This window comes from Octodon degus, unplaced genomic scaffold (assembly GCF_000260255.1).
Source record: "Octodon degus isolate 3935 unplaced genomic scaffold, OctDeg1.0 scaffold00153, whole genome shotgun sequence".
In the NCBI taxonomy this organism is placed as follows: Eukaryota; Metazoa; Chordata; class Mammalia; order Rodentia; family Octodontidae; genus Octodon; species Octodon degus.
The window spans coordinates 920,589-936,321 of NW_004524729.1; the positions used below are offsets into that span (position 1 = coordinate 920,589).

The following is a 15,733-nucleotide window of genomic DNA, read 5'->3' on the forward strand; positions in this document are numbered from 1 at the left end:
TCATCTTCCCTGCAAACATCCTTCTATCATCTTCCTTTCAGATACTTTTCTGTTACTTTTCTCTCAGCTACTTTCCTATCACCTTTCCTTCTGACTCTCTGTCACCTTCCCTGCTATCATCTCCCCTTAAGACACCCTTCTGTCACCTTCCCCTGAACTACCTTGTCATCTTCCTTTCAGCTCTCCTATCACCTCCCCACACAGATACCCTCTTATCAACCTCACTCTACATCCTGTCACCTTTCCCTCAATCACCCTCTGGTCACCTTTCACTGTGACATTCTGTTGCTTTCCCCTCAGACATCTCCCTATCACTTTTCCCTCAGGTATCCTGTCACCATACCCTCAGACATCCTGTCACCTCTCAGTTGTTCCATCACTCCTCCTAAGACATCTCGTTAACTTTCCCTCAGACAGCCTTTCCCCTTCCATAACTTGTCCCCACCCTTCCAGTCATTCCCATACTCTTTCTGAGTCACCCTCCTCTGTGCTCATGCTGCCCCCGTGAGTTCCACACTCTTGTGGCTATACAGCTCCTTTCTTCACCTTGCTGTCTGCCCTAGTGTGAGTGCTTTTGGTGGTTTGGATAGGAAGTGGCCCCAAAGGGCTCACCACGCGGAGGGCCTGGCTGCTGCTGGGCTTTGGGGAAGTGATGTGAGCCTGAGGGTCTAACATCACCAGGGCTGCTGGCACTGGCATCACTGGGACACGATGGCAACAGGACGTGCGCTAGCTGAAAGGAGCGTGCCATGGGGGGGCCCTGAGGGACTACCGCTGGCCCCCAGCCCCTTCCCCTCTGGCTCTTTGTGCTCTCTCTCTGCTTCCTGGCTGCCGTGAGGTAAGCTTTCCTCCTCTGGGTCCTTCTACCATGACATTCCTGCCTTGGAGCCAGGAGACCATGGAGCGACACCTCTGCAACTGTGAGCCAAGACCAACCTTTCCTCCTTTATGCTCTTCTTAGGGATTTATCACAGAGACAAAAAGCTAACCCAGTGGCGACCTGAAAATGGGGATGACGCTCCCAGTCCTCATACCTGATAGGGCACCCTCCACTTTTAGGAAGTCCACCTTCCTGGGAAACATGTTCTCCCAGGCTCTGGGGCCACCTGCTCCAGTGGGCCACGAAGCCTGCAGGGATGCTGCACTTCCGGCCAAGCACATGCTGCAATCTTAGGGGTCAAAGGTCCCTAGCCAGGGGTAGTAGTGAGGCTGGCCTAAATGAAGGGGCTCTGAGGGGAGGAGACAAAGGAATGATCAGGGTGGGGAGGGAGAAGCGTGCTGGGTGGGACCAGGCGAGGCCAGAAACAAGACAAGAGCCGTCGGCAGCCGCTGCCTCAGCCACCTTGCTCCCAGGCCCCTCAGGCCCCTCCAAAACCCAGGCCTAGGTGTTTGGGCACCAGCATCCCAATCCAGCCCCCCAACAAGGACCTTGGGGGAGGAAACCCTTCTTGTCAGAACTTGAAAAGATCAGGGGAAGCCTGGGGCACAGCGGGTGCCTCTCCATACTGATGGGGGGTCATGAGTTCAGTCCTGCCACTACCCCAAGAGCCAAGTGACCAAGCCCAGACTCTGCCTGGGGGGCTTTGCACTCATGCCCTAGCCAGGGAAGGGTACAGGGGACAATCTCTACCCACCTCAGGGCTCACAGGACCACGCAAGGTAACCTAATTCAAACCCACTGCCCTGGCATAGTTGTGAGTGCAGTTTCCTGCCACTCTGGAAGGTGTACCGGCTGGATATTAAGCGATGTAGTCTCCGTCTCCGTCTCCAACCCCATCCCCATCCCCATCCCCGTCTCCTTCTCCTTCTTCTTTTTCTTTTTTGTGGTGGAACTGGGGACTGACCTCAAGCGCCTATTCTACTGAGCTCTCTCCCTGGCCCCTACGTAGTCTTTTTTTCTAAGACAGGCAAAGTGCCCACAGCAGAGGTCGAAGGGTACTCGTCATTTATTCTTAAAATGCATGCTTTGATGGGGTGGGGGTGATGGGACTCCACACGTGATCAAATTGCCCAGAACCAAATGCACACAGCACCAGCGCCAACCTTCCTGAGGGGCTTCTGCACTTAAGAAATGCAAGATGGCTCAGGCCAGTGATGGTGAACCTTCTGGAGCTTTCTGTGACAGCAAACAGCGGTTGGGGCATGGGTGCCATAGGGTTGCCACTGGTGATTACCCCTGTGAAGACAGGGCAAAGGGTGTGTGGGGCTTCTCTTTTTTCAGGTTCTTATGAATCCACCATTATTTCAAAATAAAAAAAGGTTTTATTTCCTATTATTTTGTCTCCAGTCATACACTCAGGGTAGTTCCTCTTACAAATTCACAGATACAATGAACAGATCCTCAACATACTTCATATATGGGCTTTTTTCCCTTCCTGAACTAGGGTATTCATAGTCCCGGGCCTTCTTCCCCTCCCCCCCCCCCGGGCCTTCTTTAAAATTATTACATTTTAGGGTCAGGGAGCTAGTTCAGCAGCATAAGCACCTGCCTGGTAAGTGTGAGGTCTTGAACTGATCCCCAGTACCACAAAAAAGGGTACATTTTAAATTTTCAGAAAGGTTCTTGCCCAGTTGCTGAGAGTGGGGTGGCAGCTGGGATCCTCCTGCCTCAGCCTTCCAGAGTGCTGGGATGACAGATATGTGTTACCACGTCCAGCTCTTATGTGGGCTTAATACATACAAAACTACGTCCAATTTAACCAGAATCCATCTTCAGCCAGCCCCATCATCCAGAGCATAGTGACATACTAAAAAAACAGTGAAAATGGCATTTCGGAGGCTGGTAGGCACTCCCAAGCACAGAGCCCCTCAGACTGTGCCCAGGATGTCTCTGGAATCCTGGGCTGCTGCCCTCCGGAGCTAGACCCTCCCAAGACAGTGTACACGACAGGCAGCTGAGGGACGCCAGAAGAGCGCACTCTCTTCACGCCCAGAGGCCCAGGGGGATCTAGCAAGGGAGAACGCTGACAAAGGTTTTCTCCCTCTAGGAGGGGCGGTGCGTCTGAGCTGAGCACAAAAATTCCAAGTGGTGGCCAAAGGGAGGCTAAGCCAGCCGAGGCTGTCCTGAAGAGAGGGCAATGTGTGGGACTTTTTTGGAAAATGGCTTTGGAGCGCTTGCTGCCTGAAGAAGCCCGCCGAAGGCGGGACTGTGGGTGGCAATTGTCAGGAGGAATCGGCCGCATCACTGGGCCACTACAGAGAGGGGTCTCTGTCCTCTGCACCAGCAGGTGGCCAGTGGTTCAGGCTCTGAGGTCAGACTGCAGAGACCCCTCCCCACCCCACAATCTCACACAAGTCCCCTCCTCAGTGCCTCGGGTTCTGTACTGGCAGACTGTGTGGGAGGTGGCAGTGAAGTAGCGTGTGGGGTGCTCTGTCTGGCACTGTCATGGCCACCTCATCAAAAGGATATGCTTGAGACTTTCTGCTCCCAGCCCCCACCTCAGAATCTGGATGGAGCCAGCGTTACTCTCAATGCCATCTGGAGCTTGGTGGACGTGTGATCGGAGTCCCATAGGAGTACTCTACCCTGAATTCAGGGCCAGCCTATAATGTGCTGAGCCCAAGTGTCTCCAAAAGAAATAAAACTAAACAAAGCAAAACCAAGCTCCCCTCAGGTGGGGCTTTACCTCCTGCAGCCCCTCAGCTCTCTGCCAGCACTGCTGTCTGCTACCCCTGTAGGATGACGCGCTATGACACTTCCTTGAGGCCAGGCATAGCGGGCAGCCGTGAGGCTGCCGAGCACAGCCCTGCGGGAGGACCTGGCCGTCTCTAACCACAGCCCATCAGCCAGCCGGCAGTCAGGACAGGGCCAGTAACAAGGAGATGGCCAGCAATCACGGCTCTGCAGTCACCGTTCAGATGAGACAACTAGGGCCACAGGAGTCCCACAGACTCTTCCGCAGCCTGAGACAACAGGAACTGTCAGGCCTTCCTTGCATTCGGTCTCTTTCTAGACTGAAAGCTTTGCCTGGACAGTGCATGGCGCTGGGGCCTGCCACGGCCGGGCACAGGAGTGCATGGGTGTACTCACGGGGGCCCCAGCTGCGCCCCCTGGTGAGGAAGCCTTTCAGACACCCTCCAGCCCTGCTCAGCAATGATCAGAAGGGGAGGAAAGGAGCCTTCATCGGGAGAGAAGAGCAAAGCTCACCTGAGAGGCAAAGCCTTCCTGGGGCATCAATGTGGCCCAGGTTAAAGATGGAGGAACAGGAGGGAGCGAGTGAGAAGGCACTGGCCACGGGCAGTAAGGCAACAGGGCTGGGTCAGGGCTGCAGGGCCAAGGACAAGGAGAGTGTGAGCTGCTCTGGAGCCAGAATTAGTGCTAGAAATGTGGAACGGAGCAGCAGGCCAGGTGCCAACGGCTCTGGGTCCCCTTGCTTCGGTCCCAGATAGCGAGCTGCCTGCCTGTATCACTGGATACAGACCTGAAGCTGTCGCTGCCCAGATTTGTCCCTTCCCCAGGGCAGCTCCTGCATGGAACTGCTTTGAAGCTTTCTCTTGTGGGTGCCTCACCTGCCAGGAGGGAGGACAGGTCCCCCGCACAGCTGCAGACCCCTAGAGGCAAGAACGTCCCTTGGCTAGGAGCCTGGACTGACCCTGGCCGACCCTTCTCACAGATCTGGTTGCCCCCTAATCAGAAACAGTCTGCACAATTTCCCCAGCTCTGCAAGGCCCACAGAGCCGTGCAGGCACCGGAAGTCGGGGGACAGCAGGAATCTAATTTGCCAAAGGGCTCTGGACCCACGGGAATCAGATGTTTCTTGGTGCAAAACAAGCTCTGTCTGGGACCTCGGGGCAGCTCTGATGGCACAACTGGTAGGGAGGGCTGGGCAGGCGGAGGCCCTGCTTTGGCCCCTGGCCCATTCCAACCAGAGAATTAGCAAGCAGTTGGCTCTTGTCCTGAGTGGCTTCCCTGTCCCTCTGGGCCCTCCACACAACTCTGTGACCCTGGGGATGCTGCTGCTTTTGCTTTGGGAGGGGGCTGAGTCACCCATCTTGTGCTGTTTTTCAGATGGCCTTTGCAACCTAGATTTAAAAACTGGGAAGGGCCAGCCTGATAGCTCAGCAGACTAAAGTGCCTGCTTAGGCAGAGCGCAGTGGCCGGGGTTCGATCCCTGGAGTGCTGTGCCAGCCCCACCCCTGGGGCATGCTGAGATGGTGATTGAGACTGGGCATGGTGGTGTGTGCCTGTAATCCCAGCACTTGGTAGGCTGAAAACAGGAGAATCACTACAAGTCTGATTTACGTAGTGAGACCCTATAGACCCTGCCCTAAATACAGAAAAAAAAAAAAAAAAACCCAAAAAACAAAAAAAACCTGGGAGATTCCACCCCAAAATATAAGCACTTATACTACTGAGTCATCTCCCCAGCCCTGAGAAGGGACTTCTTTACTGATGTACCCATCGATGCAGACACATGTTGAGGCCTCTATTCTGGTTATGGATTTCTTTTCTTTTTCTTTTTCTTTTTTTGGCAGAACCGGGGCTTGAACTCAGCCCCTTGAGCTTGCCAGGGAAGCGCTTATTCTACTGAGCCATCTCCCCGGCTCCCTGGTTATGGATTTCTGATTTCACTTAAAAATCTGATTGGGTGTGGTGTGCTCACTTACTATCCCAGCATTTGGGGAGGCTGAGGCAGGGGCACTGCAAGTAGGCAACTCCGTGAAACGCACTAGAGCTCAGTAGTAGAGCATGCCTAGGTTCCATGCCTAGAAGGGGAGGACACACACAGACACCCCCCACACCCACCCCAGGGTCTGGTCCCTGGAGTGTTCAGGTGAGGCCAGCCACTTGCCTAATAGTACCACTAGCGCACGACCCTACCTCCTGGACGTTCTCCTTCCCCTAGGACCTCCCACCCCGCCCCACCCCCGCACTGTTTCCTACCTGCGCTTCCCCAGCTTTTCATTGCTGCCCCCTGCATGCAGTCCAAGCCCTACTGTGGTTGGGGGCCCTGCAGCGCCCGCATCTGGGGCTACTCCTGCTCTGCTCACTGTGCTCCACGTTCTGGCCCTTGCTCTCTTTGCGGGCACAGCTGGCCCCTTTCTACCTCAGGGCCTTAGCACGTAGGTAGTAGGGCACACCGCACCCCACCGCCCCAGGGCCCCTTTCTCATGACTGGGTTCCAGCACACACCTGGCTTCTCTGCAGGCCCTCTGCCCTGGTCACTGTGTTCCACCACCTGTTTCTGCCCCTGTGAGCTCACAGTGCGCTGCCGCCTGACTGCCCCCAGCCCGCCTGGGCTCCCTTGTGTGGTGGTAGCAGGGTCTCACCTGGCCACTGCAAGGGCGGCGGTGAGGTTGTGCCCTGGTGCTCAGGCCTGTACCTCCTCTCCTCCAGGCCCCATACTTGGGAACACCAGGATTTGCTACCTCCTCAGCCCCACAAATGCTGACCAGCTAAACTGGGCCTTGGTGATAAACAGGCCACAGTTGTACCCTGGGATCTTGCTGACCCTCCTGCAGGACTCTCACAGAGCCCCATGGGGGCCCAGGGCGCTGGCCTCCACCTTCTGTTGCCTCCTGCTGGACGGCTTGGGGGGGCCAAGTGTCCTTCGCCTGCCCAGGACTGCCTGCATGGGGTGGCGATGGGGTCTGCATGCTGCGGCTCAGCAAGGGCCCCAGAGCCCCAGAGCTCAGCCTTTGCATCCTTCTGGGGATGCCACAGGGCCAGGGATCAGCAGGCTGGATTTGCCTATGAAGAAACATTCACCACTGAGTGCTGTGAATCCTGTGGTCCATTTGTATAGCTCTGTTTTTTGTTTTTTCCTGAGCTTTGTAGTTTTTAAGTGTTTTGTCTTTACTTTCTCAGGAACCGTTTTCTAATAAAAACCAGGCCCGAGCCCCCACAGGCCGGCACAGCCTCCGGGGCCGCGCTGGGTGCTAGCACGTTGCACCAGGGCTCCTTCCTACTTGACAGCCCGTCAGCCCACACTACGCTCCTTGTGCTGCACACAAGCAGCTGCCCGAGGAGCAGCCCGGTGGGAGTGGAGGGGCCTCAGTCCGTGCGTGCTTCTTTGCTCCCCACCTTCTAGCTAGAAGAGGCTCCACCTGGCCTGGTGCCTTCAGCCTCCTGGTCCAGGGTCAGCGGTGGGCGAGGGGCACTTGGCCCTCAGCCGCCTAGATCAGCCAGGCCCAGTGCCCTGCTGCAGCACACAGGAGCCCGGACCTCATCTGACATGACAGAAGCGCCATGCCCTCTGCCGGGGCCTCGCCTCCAAAGCTAGCTCCACCTGACGGCCCAGCCTGCTGCCCTGAGGCCCAAACTCCAGGACCTGACAACCAGTGATGACCCCAAGTGCCTTTACCTGCAGGGCTCAGCTGCAACAGGCTTGGTCCCAGCCTGGTCTGCCCTTCACTTGGCACAGCCGTGAACAGACAGCTCAGGGGGAGGCTGGCACGTGGCCTGGATAGGCCTCAAGCCCCTTTTACAGAAGGGGGTGTGGAGAGTAGGCTCCTCTCTTCCTGGCCCCAGGAAACCAACCCCAGCAAGGCCGACAGCTCCTGGCCACCACTGGCTCCACCTTATCTCCACGTAGAAGCATGAGAAACACCAGTGGCCTAGTGCGGCTGGCGAGAGGAGGAGCCGGGAGGATTTCCATGCAGAACCGGCGGCAGAGGCACAAATCAGCCACTCAAGGCCCCCTCAAATCCCTGCCAGACCCTAGGGCCCTTGGACGCAGCAGGCAGGGGTTTCCAGGGGTGTCTGTGCCCGGAGCGGAGCTGGGTCCAGTCATAACGGCCTACTCACCATTGGAGCGGTGGATACAGGTGTGCTGGTTGTCACTGAGGAAAAAGCCACTGTGGCACTGACACTCATAGCTGCCCATGGTGTTGACACAGATCTGCTGGCAGCCACCGTTGTTGTCCTGGCATTCATCCACGTCTGGGAGAAGACAAAGGGAAGGGGAGAAGAAGGGTTATGTCTGGAGCTGGTGGGACACGGCCGACACTTCTCTGGACCACACAGGAGGGACGCCTTGGAGAGGTTCCCTGGCACTCAGCTACAGTGGCACTGCAGGGATGTACTCCATGCCTCACAGCAGCACTGCAGTGCTGTGCGCAGTGCTAGACGCTGGTGGAACACTACAGTGGTGTCCACAGATGTACTCCATGGTGGCCCTCCACAGAAGTACTCCGTGGACGTACTCCATGGTGGCACAGAAGTGCTCTGTTATACTCCACAGAAAGTGCTTCATGGCATTTCATGGTCCCCCATGGCCATACTCCACGGGTACTCTATGGTAGTGCTCCATAGAAGTACTCCATGGTACCCCATGGTGGCATACCACAGAATACTCCATGGATACAGTCCACGGAGGTACTCCACAGGAAGTACTCCACACTGCTCCATAGTATTCCACAGTGGTACTCCCTAGAAATACTCTATGGTACTCTGAGGCAGTACATCTCAGAAGGACTCCCTGGATGTACTCCATGGCAGAACTCCACAGATGGTTGTACTCCACAGGGTACAGAAGCAGTCCGCTACTCTGCCGTGGTGCTCCACAGAAGTGCTCCATGGTGACACTCTACAACGGCACTCCTCGGGATGACTTCCCAGAAATAGCCAGTTCCAACAGCAGTGAGGCTGGCTGGCCGTGGCTGCCCTCCGTGCACTCTGCGAAGTTCTAGGTACCCTCCCTGCAAGTTAGGTCCTTGAGTCTTCACAGCCACCCTATCAGTCAGATCCTGGTATTTGTCCACTTATAGGCAAGGAAACCAAGGGACAGAGAGACAAAGTCAGTGTCCAAGTTCCCACGAGTGGCAGGTGGCAGAGGCGGACTCAAGCCTGGAGGGCTGACTTCCAAACCCAGGCTCTTCCCCGCATGATCAGACCCGTCTCTAGGAAGACAGAGCAGCCCACACCCTCTCCCCTAACAGAGAGCCTGGTCAGCCACAGCCCAGCACTACACGGAACCTAGAGCCACGTGGAGCCATGTGGGGCAGGGTCCAGGGCGGCTTGTGCCACCGAGGCCATGGGCTCTGCAGATGGATTTCAAAAGCCTGGCGGGTGGAGAGGATTTCTCGAGCTCTGACCTCTGGCTGCCAGGCCTGCCAGGAAGGCTGCCAAGAGTCTTCCCCACTCCCCAGGGCCGGCTTGTTCCTGGCTGCTGACACAAAGGGTGCGCTGGCTGCAGAGTCTTTATGGAGTTCTGGTCCTGAACAGAACAGCATGTTTCAATTACCCAAAGCCATAACCCCCTACTCTGTCAGTTTGTTTAATGAAAGAAGGGCTTCTTAAACCTTAATGTCCCATGCTGTATTGTCATTTTAATAGGCAAATATATAAAACCACAAAAGCAACGTGAGCTACTGGCTGCTTCGAGCTGATCCCCCAACACACACACACACACACACACACACACACACACACACACTTGCACACACGCACATGCACACATATGCACACACACATGAATGCACTTTGGCACTGAGAATTTCATATAGTCTGTTCACTATGAGGACCTGAAAGGTACGAGCAGGCTAAGAGCAGGCAGTGCCCTGCGCTGAATCAGGTGACAGCTGCACCCTGCAGTCATGTCAGCTGGGTCCTATTTAGGCTCAGGACAGCAGCCCCCTCTCCCCAGGGGGCCACAGCTGCTCTGAGGCCTGTGGCGAAGTGCTTCATTATTGTTCGGCAAGCTCAGATGTGAGTGTGTGGCAGTCGAGGAGGGAGGTGGAGCTCTGAACTCTAAAGGCCACCAGTGGCTACTGCTCCTGTGGAAAGGTGGCTCTTGCCACCTTTGCTGTGAACAGCCTGTATTAGTTACTCTTCTCTTGTTGCTGGGACAAATACCTGACACTCAAAATGAGGGAAAGAAAGGTTTATTTAGCTCACAGTTACTGGAGGTTTGAAGACACTGGAGGAGGGGCTGGGGCGCTGCCGTGTCCAGGACGACCTTCTCCACATCTCTAAGGGAGTCTGCTGCCTTGGCGGGCAGCGCGGGCTGTCAGTTTAACAGTTCCTGCCTCTCTAGCCCTGCCCCCTGAGCTCCGCCCTGGTCCTCCAGCCCTGTCCCTCAAGCCACTCACTGCTCCTTGAGCTGCATGTGCCCCATGACTTACATGGGGGACAACCAGACACAAACCATAGACAGTCCTAGGATCAGTCCCAGAGCCCGAGGGTCTGGCTCAGGGAGCCAGAAGGAAGGGCAGGGATTATGACTCGGAATACCTTTCTCCTGGAAGTCTTGCCGGTGGCTACTGGCAGGCTCCATGGGGTCACCTTTGCTGGGGACAGCGTCTGTTCCAGTGAATGGCTCAGGGCCAGGCACTGTGTCTTCCTCACCTACCCCCTCACTACTGTGAGGCTGCGAAGGCCCTACGGTTTAGTATGAGGCCCTCTGTGGCCCGGGTGACAAACGGCGATGCCCTGAGCCTTTGGAAGCAGGAGTGGCCCGAGCACAGTCGCATGAGGTGAGGTCCAGCTCCAGAGCTTGAGCCTCAGCCCCTGCGGCTGAGCTGGAAGTGGTACAAGTGTGTTCAGACCGATGTCATGAAAACCCGCCCTCCTGCTGAGAGCTCAGTGTGGAATCCGGTTTGTGTGTGCGCTGTGAGCCCCAGCTGAGCCAGAGCCCATCTCTGTCCGGAGCGACTGCGAGGTGCCTGCGGAGGTCCTGGATGCGCCTGACAGGGAGAACTCACTGACAGCCAGTCTGGGGCATGGCCAGCTGCTGCCCTGTTCCCTTGGTCCTCAGTTGCCCTGTGTTGAGGTCCCCAAGGCCCAAGGAAAGATTCAAATGGTGAGGCAAACAGGACAGAGCTGGGCCCACAGCATGGGCCCAAGGCGTAGGCCCAGTGCCACCCATCTGCAGCCATCTGGCCTGGCCTGGCCACACTTCGCCCAAGGCTAGGAGCCCAAGGGCAGCTGATGTCACACACGCACAAGCCCTCAGTGACCTGGCAGGGTGGCCGGGTGCTGTGACAGGGATGTTTACATGAGTGAGGAATAACAATCACTCGCCAATGCTGATGAATAATTTGAAACAAATGCAGGGCCGTGTAAACACCGCCTTTCCTCACCCCAAACCACTAACCCGGGATTATGCTGTAAGAGGGGGCTGCCCTCTGTGTTCCCCAGTGTCCCACCACGGCCTGGCCTCCACTCCAGAGTAGGGCAGACACCCTGCACCCCGAGTCTCCAGTGTCCAACAGGGCCATGGGTGTGTGTGTGGAGGGCAGATGGCCACTGTCCTACAGGCAAGGACAGACTGGGTTTCTTCTCCCTACAAGTGGGTGAGCCCAGCACTCTGCTTCACAGACTCTGGCCCTCGGCACATTCTGTTCCAGGCATTTCATGGTACTCCTTGGCCTGCTGGGAGGACAGGTGGTACCCTGCGGCAGGCAGGGAGCCCATCCAGGCCTGATCTGCAGGGTGGACTATTAGGGGCCACGGCTGTCCTCTAGGGGGTCTTCATGCTGCTGCATGAGTGGGCCCGGCCCCCTCTCAAGGTCACTGTTCTAGGAGACAGGAGGCCAGGCCGGGCCAGAGACGAGCATGGAGTTGGCTGGATGCACCGGTGGTCTTGTGAACTGCTGCTGCGAGACCCCAGCTCAGGGGTTAGGCATCTGCTCCGTAGATCCATACAGAACCTGAGCTGCTACTGGAGCGCGCCTGGCTGTGGCGTCCCCACTCTCCCTGAGCTCAGCAACCAGAGCTCAGGGAAGGCAGGCTGCCTGGAGCAGGTGACGCGGGCTTTGGGACAAGCTGAGCAGGCAGACCTGTGACCTGAGTCGGAGGAGGATAAGGTACTGGGAAGCGGCTGGCAGGAGTAGCGGGCAGAGATAGGGGTGGCTGACGGGCGCAGCAACTCCACCCCAAGGCCTGGGCTGCACCGCGCCTGCGTGCAGTGAGGGGCCTGACCGGCTGGTTTCCAGGACCAGGTCCAGGACCCCTGCGCGGGCTCGGGGGCGGGGGGAGCCATTCCTGCCTCCTGGTCCTGCCCACATCTCACAGGCCTTCATCCTAATTTACAGCCACCGTGGAAGGTTCCCAGAAGGCAGGGAGCCCTCTGGCACAGGGACAGAGCTGGAGAGCAGGAAACCCTTCCAACTGCAGCGTGGCTAACGCAGAGTACAGAGAGGCGCCCGCCCGCAGGCCTCGCTGGGGGTGGGGGGGCGCAGGTCCAGCCCTTCAGCCTGGCCCACACCAGCTGACACCTGTGGGCCATGTGCTGGCTTCCTTCAAGTGCGCCCTGGTTGTGCACGGGTCTCCCGGCCCCTGTCCCATGTCCTGATCCTTTTCTGAGGGGCAGTGGCTGCCGAGGACTCTCGCTGGGACGGGACTTGGCACCCTGACATGAAGTCCCAACAGTCCCTCCTCGGGTCAGGCCGCCCTCGGCTCACTCTGTGGTGCCCTGCTCGGGCCCCAGGGTGGGATCGCTTTCCTCACGGCACAGGTGCCCGCCCGACCCTATCAGCTGTGGAGAGCTCCACTGGGGACATGACCCCTGCACTGCAGTGGGCACAGCTAGCTCTCCACAGGCCCTAGGTGAATCTGCCTCCTAGAAGTCTGTGGCCCCGGGGGCTGTGTTTTGGCCCAAGGTGCTGTTGTTTGTTTTTATCAATAGCTGCCTGTTTACCCTGCTTCGGGACCAAAAAAACCAGGTCGGAGGTTATTTATAACTCAAAATGACTTTCGGGTGCAGCTTTGGTTGCTTTGTTTCCTGTGAATGCTTCATAATTCGAAACAGACTTGGTGTTCTGCTCGGACCTGCCCGCATCGCTGGGGTCGCCGGGAGGCTGCCCAGTGTAAGGCTGTCCTGTCCCAGCTCCGGTTGGGGGTAGGAACACAGGGACAGGAGCGTCCTCTGAGGCCCTCGGCTCTGGCTGAGGGCTCCCATCTGGTCCCAGGCTGCGCCTGGCTCGCCCAACTCCCCTCGGAAGGCGGCTTAGGCAGAAAAGCCTCCTGGCCATCGAGTGAGGAGTGAGTGGCCGTTGCAAAATTACATTTGATGAGTTAAGTGTAAATAAATGAGAACCAGATGGATTTGATTTCGGGTAAAATACACACAGGTCTTACAGCTCTGGGGCCTGGATTCTGCCCGATCCACAGCACTCCTTGAGCTGTCGAGAGCTCTGGCATGGGCAGGCGGGGGGGATGACCAGGGTCCCTGAGGGCCCGCCTGCTGCCTGCTGCCTGCTGCCTGCTGCCTGCCTGGGCACCGGCGGGGGCTCTGGATGTCCCAGCAGGTCAGCTGCGTGCAGCTCCTTGAGCTAGACAGTGCTGGGTGCGAGTACAGTGCTGGCAGGCGGGAGAGGAGGCACGTGAGCGGGTCCGCGTTCCAGGGCCTGTCCGCCCAGCCAGCCCCACCCCCGCTGCTGCCCTGCGGCCCCTACCGCTCGATGTCACTAAGCCCAGGGATCTGCTGCTGACTCGGGCTGCGACTCATTAGGACAGTCCATGCGCCATGACCCTGTGACCGTGGCCTGTGGGCCCAGCCGCTTTTCCACCAGCCTTGCCAGATGGGGTCCAAGGCTCAGCAGGAAACGGCTCCGAGGTTGCTTCGCCATCAGAGGTTTGGCTTCCTCCTGGGTCCTGGTATTGGAGGAGATCCCTGATGGCATCGGCACTCAGCACAGTGCCTAGTCCCCAAACCACGGAGAGAAGAGCAGCTGCTGGGCAAAGGGCTCATAGTCGTCTGCACCCCGGAGAACGTGCCAGCGGCCACATCCGAGGAGTGTGCTCACCCACCTCACTCCCAGCCACCTCCTTCCAATTTAGCCTCCGCCTCTCACACCCTGCCTCTGGGGCCCCAGCTTACTGAGGCGCTCATTCGGCTCAGAGCTGGACACAACTGTGTGTGTGGTCCCCTCAGAGGGTGTGGGATGGCTTCTGGGTGCGCTCCACACCCACCTCCTATCTTCACTTCTTTATCGTTGAGACTGAATTCACGTAATATATTCACCCCCTTCGCAGCTTTTAGTGCATCGACTAACGTTGCGAACCACAGTTTTCAGTTCCAGAACACATCCTTCCCTCTCAGGAGCAGCCTGGTCAGTTTTCAATTAATTTTAATTCCCCCAGACCCTGGCAACCACCAAGATATTTTCTCTGCAGGTCTGCCTAGTCTGGATCTTCCGGATAAAAAGAAGTATGCAATATTTGTCCTTTGTGTCCACTTTCTTGTTGTGGGATGTATCAGAATGGCCTTCTTTATGGCAGTATAATATTCCCCAGCATACACTATTTTGTTTAGCTGTTCTCTAGTCGATGGACGTTTGGATTACTCCTACTCTTTTGCTGTTTTTTTTTTTAAACAGCTGAGATACATGCATATATTTAATAATGAAACAATTTGTTAATAATGGAAATTAGAAAAATTCAGAGACCTCAATGCTGGGAAAAAGGAGACATTAAGCAAAAGAGCATCTGACCCGGAAGGCTGTATGATGTGTGAAGTGAAGGCAAATGTGGTTACGAGAGTATTATACACTCAAACACGGAGGACTGCATGAGCAGCCGCTTTTCTGGCTGCCTGGGAGCAGGCAGCCTTACTGTCTGTTGCACAGAATGGAGGCAGTGAGCTAGAGAAAGGCGAGAGAGCAGAGCCAGACAGACCAGGCAACCAGATGGACAAGACGGCAGGGTTGCGAGGGGGTCACTCCAAGGCCTTTTGCTCTCTCCAAAGCCCAAAATCTGAGGTTTTTACGAACGTCAGGCAGACTTAATGATGACAATGGGTGGCACTAGGCACTGTGACTGGCCGGTGGGGGAAGTGGTTTATGAAAATAAAGGAATAGGGCTGGGAAGATAGCTCAGTGGTCTAAGCACCTGCCTGGCAAGCGCAAGGTTCCTGGTTTGATCCCCAGCACCACATGCTGTGCCAGCTCCAGGCGCCAACCTGCCACCAAAACCAGCTGTAGTGGTTCACGTCTATAATCCCAGTGCTGGGGAGGCTGAGACGGGAGGATCACTATGAGTCAGAGCTGTGTAGCAAGACCCTGTACCAAATAAATAAATAAATAAACACTTTTTAAAAATTAAAAATAAAGGAATAACATGGACCCTGGTCTCACAGAGCTTACAGCCTAGAAGAGGAGATCCCAGACACAAAACAATTACAAACCATATTTACAAAATTGCATACATACATACAAAAATCCACCTAAATAACTAACTAAGGGGTAATGTGGTAATAATCACTTATAGTCCTTAGGCCACTGAAGCCTTCCTAAAGGAAAAAATGTTGGTCTTTTGATGACAACGATTCGACGTCTCTGTGGCACGGCATGTAGGACGGGTACACCACAAGGAATGAGTATGGCATGTACAATAAGCAAATGACCTGGATTAGGGTAGAAAGTCCCAACGGGTCTAGTTAAGAAGCGCAAGGTCAATTAGGCGAAAGACGCTGCGGTGTTTGACCTGGTCTCTAAAACAAATGAACAGGGAATGAACGTGCTTTTGTGGTAAGGACGAATGGCCACGGGTCCAGGACCAACTCCACAGCCCTCAAAGTCTGGCCGATGCCCTAAGAGACAGACGCCCACAACGTGTCAAGACAGAGGTGCTCAGCTCCTCGGGCAGGTCGGAGGACCTGCTTGTGTAAGAGCCCTGCTGGTGTGGCCGCAGCCCCTTAAGGGCAAGGAAGTTTAAAAAAGACATGAGATTCCTAAGCAGAGGATCATCTTTCAGTGCCAGGCCAGAGCCTGGTAATGTCCAGTGTTTGAGCAGAATGACCCTTACTACTTACCCTTACTCCTAGCATGGAGCAGAATGTGTATGTTTAAG

At 56.2% G+C, this 15,733-nt stretch overlaps 1 protein-coding gene across 2 annotated transcripts in view; it reads right to left on the bottom strand.

Moving 5' to 3' along the window:
* Scube1 (signal peptide, CUB domain and EGF like domain containing 1) overlaps window positions 1-15,733 on the bottom strand; it is a 120,683-nt gene that overhangs the window by 69,341 nt on the left and 35,609 nt on the right. For both annotated transcript variants that reach the window (XM_004642387.2, XM_004642386.2), the window contains exon 4: window positions 7,748-7,882. In XM_004642387.2, the coding sequence (XP_004642444.1) occupies window positions 7,748-7,882 (135 nt within the window). The remainder of the gene's footprint in view (window positions 1-7,747; window positions 7,883-15,733) is intronic.